At 47.9% G+C, this 10,094-nt stretch overlaps 1 protein-coding gene across 1 annotated transcript; it reads left to right on the top strand.

Moving 5' to 3' along the window:
• The first annotated feature begins 362 nt into the window (after positions 1-362).
• Positions 363-4,548, top strand: HASPIN (histone H3 associated protein kinase). The gene has a single exon (XM_053961506.1). It carries the CDS (start codon positions 468-470, stop codon positions 3,225-3,227), a length of 2,760 nt encoding a protein of 919 aa, XP_053817481.1. The 5' UTR covers positions 363-467; the 3' UTR covers positions 3,228-4,548.
• The last annotated feature ends 5,546 nt before the right edge of the window (positions 4,549-10,094 follow it).

Raw genomic sequence — 10,094 nt, 5'->3', positions numbered from 1 at the left:
CACCGGGAGCGACACCGAGAGCAGCACCAGGAGCAACACGGGGAGCGACACCGAGAGCGACACCGGGAGTGACACCGAGAGCGGCACCAGGAGCGACACCGGGAGTGACACCGAGAGCCGCACCGGGAGCGGCACCGGGAGCGGCACCGGGAGCAGCGCTGGGAGTGGCACCGAGAGCCGCACCGGGAGCAGCACCGGAGCGACACGGAGAGTGGCACTGGGAGCGATACCGAGAGTGACACTGGGAGTGGCACCAGGAGTGACACCGGAGCGACACCGGGAGCGACAGTGAGAGCGGCACCGGGAGCGACACCGGGCGGGGGGCGTGTCCTGGGCGTGCCCTGTGGGCGTGTCCCGCCCGTTGGCCCCGCCCCTCGCGCTGTGGGCGGGGCGGCCGCTCTCGCGCGCTCTCGCGATACCCGTTCGAACGGGCGGCGGGCGGACTCCCTCAGCGGGCCCGGCCCGCCATGCTGCGGCAGCCGCGGCTGCTCCGCACCTACTCGCGGCGCGCCGGCTACCTGCGCGCGCTGCCGCCGCCCGACCGATGGATCTCGCCGCCGCAGGACCGCAGGCGCCTCTTCAGCTCGACCTCCGGCGCCTCCAGCGCCCTCTCCGCTTCCAGCGCCGGCTCCACCCCCTCGGACGACCCCGACTTCTCGCCGCCCGGCAAGCGGCCCCCGCAGGCCCTGGGTAAGCGCTCCGCCTGGGCCCGGCGGCTGCGGACCCGCAGGAAGGAGAAACGGGGCCCGGCCGGGAAGGAGAACCGGGAACCGGCCGAGAAGGAGAACCGGAAGCCGGAGAACCGGGGGCGGGGGCAGGAGACTCGGGGCCGGGGAAAGGAGAACCGGGAACCGGCGGGGAAGAAGAAGAAGTGGAGCCAGGGCAAAGAGCCCCGCGGGCGCAGAGAGGAGCCCCGGGGGTCGCCGCCGTCGCTGTCCTCGCCGTGCCCGTCCCCGCCGCGCGGTTCGCCGCGCCGCCGGCAGGGCCCGCTGTGCGCGGCGCGGCCGCCGCTGCTGTGCAGCACCCCGCAATGGGCCCCGCCGCCCCGCCGGGCCCCGCTGCTGCTCAGCTCCACCGCCGACAGCGGCTCGGCGCTCGGGGACAGCCCCCCGCCCCGCCGCCGCCGCCGCCGCGGCCCGCCCGTGCGCCTCAGCTCGCTCCTGCTCAGCACCACCATCGAGGGCGGCTCGGAGCTGGGCGAGTCCTGCCCGCCGCACCGGGCGCCCCACGGCTCGCCCGAGGGGTGCTCCGGGCAGCGGCCGTCGCTGCTGGGCGCTGGCGAGGAGGTGCCTGAGTGGTTCGGACCACAAGGCTTGGCTCGGAGCTGTGAGCCCGGGCTGCGGGAGTCCTGCCGTGTTCTGAGGTCGGCGGTGCGGAGACCCTGCCGGGCACAAGCTGCCCCGTCCCCGCTGAAAGCCCCGGGCACTCCCCAGGAAGCGCTGCCGCCCCTGGAGGGCGAGCCAGAGCCCCCTGCGCCCTGTGACAGTGGCACTCGTGAGGAACCCTGTGAGGTTCCATCTCATCTCACGAGAGATTCGGCCAAAAGAGGCTTGAGCTGTCAGAGGGGCCTGGCCGAGGAGTACAAGCTTGTGCCAGTGGTGGTCCTGGACCCTCTGGAAGTGCCAATGATACTGAAAAGCATGAAACTCAACAATCAGGCTGATGTTCAACCTGCTTGCCTGCAGCCAGGATCTCCCGTGGGCCGCCAAGGAATCTTGGAGAATAAACACAAAAGGACCAAGGGTGCCGCAGGGGAGGGCAGCACCTGCAGGAAAGCTTGTATCAGTGGCTTCAGTGCCAGCCGCTGGGGCAGGCACAGCATGCTCCGCCCGAGAAGGCACAAGAAGGAGAGGCGGCAGCAGCCCAATAACTCCCTTTTCAGACTCCAGACGAGGCAAAAACGAACTCGGAAGGGAGCTCTGGAGATGTCTGTAGGTATCAGGGACGACGACTCTTCACTCCTCAATAACTCTTATTCCTGGGCTAGAGTTCGAGCGTCTCTGGGCTTCCATAAAAAGAAGAAAGTGACCGCAGATGAAAGTTTCTGCAGCAGCATCCTCTGCACCCCTTCAGGGAAATCCCAGCTTTCGGGGTACCAAGCCAGCCTGTCTGCTGGTAAAGCTCAGAGCTGCTCCTTGTTTGCTTCCTCCATGGTCCTGCTGGCTCCCAGGGATTCCTCCTCTGTCCTGGAGCTGCTCCTTACAGATGCTGAGAAAGTGTTTGGAGAATGCAACCAGGAGGGGCCTATTGCTTTTGAGGAATGCATTCCTTTAAATAAGATGAAAGATTGCAAGAAAATTGGAGAAGGGGTGTTTGGAGAGGTGTTCCAGATTGACGGCGAGAGAGGACCTGTGGCCTTAAAGATAATTCCCATTGAGGGGGCTGAAAAAATAAATGGTGAAGCTCAGAAGAGCTTTGGGGAGATTCTGCCTGAGGTAATAATTTCAAAAGAACTCAGTCTTCTGTCTGAGGGCTCTGTGAACAGAACTGTGGGGTTCATCAGCCTGTACTCTGTGCACTGTGTCCAAGGGGCCTATCCCAGGTATCTCCTGGAAGCCTGGGACAAATTCCACAAAGAAACAGGCTCAGAAAACGACCGGCCAGACGTTTTTGGGGCCCAGCAGCTCTTCATGGTGCTGGAGTTTGAGTTTGGAGGCAGGGACCTGGAGCGCATGATGCACGGCTTCTCCTCAGTGGCATCAGCCAGGAGCATTTTGCACCAGGTCACCGCGTCCCTGGCGGTGGCAGAGCAGGAGCTGCACTTCGAGCACAGGGACCTGCACTGGGGGAACGTGCTGGTCAGACACACGGACGTGAGAGAGCTTCAGTACGTGCTGGGTGGAGAAACACACTCCATCCCCACGGCGGGCATCCACGTCAGCATCATCGACTACACCCTGTCCCGCCTGGAGAAGGACGGCCTCACCGTCTTCTGTGACCTCTCCACAGACCTGGAGCTCTTCCAAGGCACTGGGGACTACCAGTTTGACATCTACAGGCAGATGAAAGAGGAGAACTCCAACATCTGGACTGACTATCACCCACACAGCAACGTCCTCTGGCTGCACTACCTGGCTGATAAACTTTTGAAAGCCGTGACCTACAAGAGGAAGGCATCAACTCCTGCCCTGAAGAAAATCAAGACGCAGCTCAGCAAGTTCCACAAGGAAGTGCTGACCTTTGGGTCTGCTCATGATGTTCTCCACCACAGCAGCCTCTTCCAGTGAGCAGGGGTCCAAGGACTGAGCCGCTGGTGCTGCCTCTCTCCTCTGCTTTTTGTATCTGTTGGCACAATGAAGTGTTTTAATTGGTTCCCAGTATGTTTAATACATTATCAAAAATGTCCTAAAAAAATCCCCCCCAATGTCTTGTGCTCTAAGATGTTTCCATACCTGCTGGTTTTGAGGGATGCTGGAGGGGAGACTACAGAGCTGACTTTGGAGAAAGGAGGGGAAAAGAGACTTCTTCAGGCTCAGTTAATCTTCTCAATTTCAATAAATTTTCTTACATTTTAGCCGTAGATTATTAAAAGTTCTCTTCTTACTGTGTTGTCTTTTTTACAGATTCTTTTTTTAAAGGTAAAAACTCTTCAGTTCTGGACAGTGAGGACAAGGGTTAAATATTGCTGTCGACAGAGGAGAAAACCTATCCTTTGATTTAATTTTGGCAAAATTTAAACCTGGAATGAAAGTATAAAATGTAAATATATGAAGTTTCTGTAAAGGGTTTTAAACCCACTAATCTGTTTTTTTTCCTCCCTCTCTTAAGGACCAAGGAAGAGATACCTGATTGTGAAAAAAATAAGACAAAGTACCTGTGTTCCTGATTTTTAATGATTATGATGTTGTGGTCTTGTACACTGATAGGAACTCAAACCTGTAACCTGGTGCTGCACTGAAGCAGTTTCTTCCTTTATCTACAGAAGAAAATGCCCAAGGTAATAAAAGTTCTTTAGCCCTGACTGCAGATGGACCAGGTGCCCTAAACTGGAGGCTCTTACATTAAATCCCAATAAATCCCAATTCCGTGTTTTCAAGAAGTCCTCTGCTAACATTCCTGTTTATTAAAGAAACTGGGCTAAAGAGAACAATAAATCAAACTAAAGTGAAAAGTGAATTAAATTCTGATCCAATGACACAGATGCATTAAGAAATTAAGAGGCAGCGTCATCAAATTAATTATAACTGCAATGTTCTCCATGCAGTCCAGTGAATAAATGTTGAATATGTGCATCTCAAGGATTCATCTTGGACCCTCTCTTGAAGTTTCCTTTTTACAAACCCAGCAAGGAGACCCTGGGGTGGTTTTACTGTTCTGCCTTCCAGATACTGCACTGAACGTGACCTGACAATCTGCAGTGCTGCAAATTATTAAGATGGAAATTGTGCTGGAATGTTCCCAGGCATCCTCTCAATCTTTTTTTTTTTTCCCTTCTAATTGAATAAATTCATGTACTGTAATTGAATGATCTTAAAACCCACTTGGTAAGGCCTGCAGTGAATGCTGATGTGACATCAAGGAGTGTTCCTCAGTCACAATGGTGCTAATTTCATTTATGCTTTAAAAGAGACAAAAAAAAAAAAAAAAGGATGGATGAAACCACGTTTTTTTTTTTGCCTGCCTTGGTGCTTTGTTTCTGATTTGAGAACTGATTTTGGCTGTACAGGAGGGATGGGGCTTTGGCAGGAATTAATGCCAGGAGAGGTGAGAGCCCCCAGGGGGACCTGGTGCAGGAATGTTGGAGATTCTGAAAGCTGAAACCTCAGAATGTTTCCCTGCAAACCAATTTGCTGATTTGTGGAGATGTCGTGATTTTCATTAATCAGAATGTAAAGCTTCTACCTCCCCCCTAAACTGGACATTAAATGAATATGGAAACCTTTGCTTTAAACTGTGCTTGCAAGGAAATGCAGCTGCCAGAGCTGAGCCCTCATTTCCTTTTTTAAAGATGCTCTCTGATTAAAAAAAACACAGAAAAAAATATCTGTACTAATCAGCCCTCATAAATTTTAATGGGAGGATGGTGACAAAAAAGGAATTGGAATAGTAAATTTCCCCTAATCAAGTTAAATGCCCTGAAAATGTTTTTATCTGAGTGAAAGCTTTACTTGGAACAGAGCTGGATTATATATTTTTAAGATCTGCTCTCCCTGCTAAAGAAAGAGGATTCCAGAACCCAGTTTGCCCCTTCAGAAAATACAAGTTTTTTAATACACACCACACTGAAATTAGAGCCTTAAAGGGTGCTCCATCTTTTACTGAAATAAGGAAGTTTGAGCAAAGCTAAAATTATCCTAAGAAAGGGAAAGATTTTTCACATGGATCCAAAGGCTTTAGGAGAGTGAAAAGAAGAAGCCTAGTTTTGTGTAACTGATAAATCAGATGGATTCCAAGGAGGAATTCTGGTGTTTCCAGGTCAAAGTGGATTTTGAGCAACCCTCATTTGGAATATGCTTTCATCCAAGTGCCAAATCTCTGCAAATTTTGCCTATTTTGATGGAGAAGACAAATAAAATATGGATTACCCTGTGAATATTCTGTAACTCACCAGGGTGCTGTTAAAACATATTTTTTGCTCATTCCCTTCTGGAAAAATGAGACATGAAGTGCAGGAATATGAAAATGATCTCTTGCCTTGAGAAGCTGAATGAAAAGGAAGAGCAGCTCTGGCCTCAGTGCTGAAGGAATGAAGAGCAGCTGCTCAGAATATCATCCAGAGGCAGGAAAAAAGGGAAAATAGTAATTTCTGCCCAATTCTGCAGTTCCAGACTGCAGCAGTTAATGGTGCTGCTGGTGCCCAGCAGGAGAGGAGGCTGCCAAGGGAGAAGGAATTCTCCTTAGAGCTGAATAAAAACACTGGGAAATTCAACTCGGCCTGGGAATGCTCCCATAAAACAAATTAGGTACAAATAGCCCAATAAAAGCTTGGGACTCTTGAATCAGATAAATCCAGTATTTAGGCTCTCCTCCTAACAAGTGAAATGCTCCTTCCCTTCCTGGAGCTCATTGCAAGGTTTGTTTAGGTAGTAAATCACTTGGTGGCTGAGCTGGGTTTCCTCTCAGCAGTTTGCTGAGAGCTCTGGGGCTGTTCTACAACCTTACCTCGACTGGCACCTTCCTAAAATGCAGATCTTTGGGGTAGTTTGGGAGCACAGTTGTCACACAGAGTCATCTCCACTGTCAGTGGCACTTTCATGGTCACTTCAGGGTGGCCCCCACTGATTCCTTCCTAGGAGCAGACAGAAAAAGGGGTTTTATTTAACGAGAGGCTTGGAGCATCCTGGTTCTTGGAATTTGGGGGAATTACTCCCTCCAAATGCTGTCACACACAGGACAATGCAACAGCCCAATTAATTATTCAATATTCTTTAGGGTCTGTAGGAAAATGGTTCCTTTTCAATCCCAAAGGAGACCCCTCCATGCTTTATGTGACATTTTATCATTCAGGGGTGACTTTAAGCACTGCTCCACTTGATCAGCTCCTCAGCCAATCTGCAGGGTGGATTTTCAGCATGAGCTGATGCCTTCTGTTAAATGCAAACTGAGCAGCTCTTTGCTGCAGTGCTCTGCTGTTCATCTGTTCCTACTGAAATGCCAGAATTTGGATTTTTAGGATGGTTATTGTTGTTTAAACCTCTCTCTGTGCTCTGGGATCTCCTGGGACAGCCCCAGAGATGTCACTGAAGGATCAATTACAGGGAAAGTCAAAAAACACCACTGAGGGTTTGAAGGGAACACCTTTTGCACAAAGAGGATGGTTTCTATGAACTCTAAATGCAAAATCTGGAGAGTACAACTCCTGTGACTCACTGGTTGTGATTGTCAAAGGCAAACCAGCAGTGCAGATGGGCTTGTGCTGCAGCCCCTGTGAGGGCACTGAGAGCAAGCACAGACCAGGTCACATTAAACCATCCTCATTTTCCTAAGGTAGCAGGTTCAGAATATCTTTACATGCACACAAACAAAATTCCCAACACCTCAATGGAGAATCAAAACTAAAAGACCCTCTAGTGATGAGTTCAGTTCCTAGGAAAAGGTTTATAAGCAACAACATTAAAAAATCTTCACCGTGGACAAGGTCTTGGTAAAGAAACTCCAGTTCTTTACCCCTGGATTGCCACAGGACAGTAATAATTTTTTTTTCCCCAGTGATGAGAAGATTTTCTTGATTAAATATTCAAGCTGAGGGGCACAGCTTTGCAGAGATGAGATTTATTCCTTTTTCTACTCACCAGTAAATATCTCCTGTCTGTGACTGATGTTCCTGGAGAAGTTCAATGATAATTAACAATTAGATGTTGTGTGCAGAGGTACTCAGCAATGCTGACCAACACTCCAGAATCTCATGAATTATTCTTAGGAAATGAATGTACAACAACATCAGAATCCCTGAGGGCACTGCAGCCACAGTCATTAGTGTTCATTACTGCTCAGGGCTGAATGTTGTCCCCACTTCTGTGTCCTCTGCTTTATGAACACCTAATTAAATATTTAATTGTGGTAAGGACTCCTAATTGCTCCTGAAGCAGCAACACATCCCAGCTTGACCAGAATTCCCAGTTTTTACCTTGCCAAGGCACTGGTAATGCTCAGATTGTATCAAAACACAATTTTGCTGTTTTGGAAAATGAGGATTCTCTCATGGTTGAATCTCATGCTGGTGAGACAAGGGACAGCTGGTCTTGAGTTAGTCAGTGAAGAGCAGATCAAGACAGAATCAAATATAAATTTGGAGCTGAAATATTACAGGAAAAACGTTTTAAGGAAGCCTGGCAGCAAGAACAAGAACTGCTCAGTGTTTCCATGCTGTGTCACCTGGAGCAGGCTGGCCTATTTACAGAAGTTCCAGTTTCTGCTGGGAATGTTCAGAACACACAAAATCCCAAGAGCCTGAAGGAGCAGACAGCCAAAATATACCAATATGGGCAGAGCTTCAGGATTAAATGTGGTATTTATGTTTTCATTAGATAAACACATTATCTAGCAGTTCCAATTTTTATCTAGAGTTTGTTTTCAAATCCAAAATGCGAAGAGAAAATCAAATCCATCTGCCCTGCCTCTGTCTTTGTGAACTCCACAGGTCACTCAACTGACAGGGGTCTGATTGAAAATGAGGGACAGTATGTAAACAAATTAGATCTTGTATAAATAAGCTAAATTATCAGTGCTGAACTGCAGACATCAAGGTCTTCTCAGACCTTCGTCTGTGTTAATTCATGTTCACTATCTCATGCTTGTCCAAATCTTTAGACATACAAGGCAAAACCCTTTGTAACTTGGACTGAAGGGTTTATATTTTAGATAATTTCTATCACTGGAAAAGATTTTTTTTTAAGTCCCTCTGATGCTGAATTAAAAATAGAATAATGACACATTGCATGGAACACAGATTCTATATTTGTCTTTGAAGCATTTCCCCAGCACACTAAAAAACAACATTTATTACCTACCAGAGCACAGTCACGTCCTGCAGAGATCCTGCAATGTCCTGGACACCATCAGGGAAATCAAAGATTATCCCAAGGAGAGGTCACCTGCACCTTGAAGTGGCTTCTCAGGGTGAATGAACCAGCCTAGAAAACATCAGAGAAGGATTTATTGCAAATGTAGCACTCTTGCATTTAAAAAATATAAAGTAAATCTTACTGCATGGTCTTTTCTTAAATCAGCAACAGCTGAGGGGTTCCCAGCCTGCTCCAGAGCAGGATCCATCCCTGTCCTCACCCTGTGACAGGACAAAGCCACAAGAGGGTGCCCGTTGGGTGAGCCCTGATGTGCCCAGGCTGCTGCTTTCTGCTCCCAAGCACCCAGAGCAAATTGCAGCAGAGCACCAAAGGGTTTCCTGCTGGGCTGTCCAAAATGACACAATTCACTTTTATCCCGTGCTGTAGATGTTGGTGAACCCAATGGGAAGAATGATGATGTCTAACTCCATTTCAGAAGGCTGAATGATTGCTTTATTATAATTATGTTGTAAGACATTAATATACTATATAAAAGAGGATACTAAATACTACATGCTACTTTCTCTAACTATCATATCTCACTCCTCCCAACTCGTGACCCTGCTCTCCAGAGTCCAGCCACAGGTGGATCCAATTGGCCATCAGGCCCAAACAATCCACCATGGTCCAACCAAGCACTCACTCTGGGTAAACAATTCTCCAAACACATTCCACAAGAGAAAAACAAGGAGCAGAAATAGAAATTGTTTTCTCTTTCATTTCTCTCTGTGCACCTCAATAAAAAATCCTGAGAGAGAGAGAAATGTGCTTGCCACATATCACCGTTTTAGTATAAATTAAAAAAAAAAAAAAAAATGCATCTGCAATTCTTCTGCAGGGTCCTGCAAAAGAGAGCAAACACATCTCAAGAGGTCCCCTTATCAATTGTTAGTTATCAATCAAAAGCTAAATTAAATGCTGATGTGGAATGTTCAAAGAGGTCCTTTACCTGCAAACGATCTATCAAATCTCTAAAACAAAACTTACAACATAAAAACCCAAACAACAATTAAAAGAATGCTCAAATTTCAAAGTCCAAACAACTGATTCTCGGGAGAAGGTGTCCATTGATTGGAAACGTTGATTTTGACATCCTCAAAAGTCCTTCTCAATGCTGAAACAGACAACTGCTGAATCCTAAAACAAAACAACTGAAGAAAGTCCAAACAACAATTAAAACCCCATAAACAAAAACCAAATGTGACATCATATAATTATCTAATACCAAGACACTGAATGTCATCCCAGAGACTGCAACAACTGATAAAACCAACTCTGGGCTGATCGTCAACCATGCAACCATACCTTTCTTGTGCAAAAAACCATCACCAAATTTAAAAAAAAACTGAAAAAATCTCTGAAATGCCATGGCCAAAACTCTTAAACCAACCACTTTTTTTCTTGTTTTTTTTTTGTCTTTTCAACCACCTCTATTTAATTAATCTTAAATCTAATTTTTTTTTTTTGGTGGGGGGTTGTTTATTTTTTTTTAAATCTCGGAATCAGAATGCCCAGCAAGTAGCAGGCTTTAAGACCCTTCGCAGCTGGCGGCCCCGGTCCATGGGGGCAGAGCCAAGATCCCAAACCCGG

This window comes from Vidua chalybeata, chromosome 20 (genome assembly GCF_026979565.1).
Source record: "Vidua chalybeata isolate OUT-0048 chromosome 20, bVidCha1 merged haplotype, whole genome shotgun sequence".
Classification (NCBI taxonomy): Eukaryota; Metazoa; Chordata; class Aves; order Passeriformes; family Viduidae; genus Vidua; species Vidua chalybeata.
Note: the sequence above shows the minus strand (reverse complement) of the source record. Positions and strands in the feature narration are given on the sequence as shown.

What these genes read in the sequence shown, in the direction of transcription:
- HASPIN (XM_053961506.1), top strand. Translation starts at nt 468, where the DNA reads ATGCTGCGGCAGCCGCGGCTGCTCCGCACCTACTCGCGGCGCGCCGGC.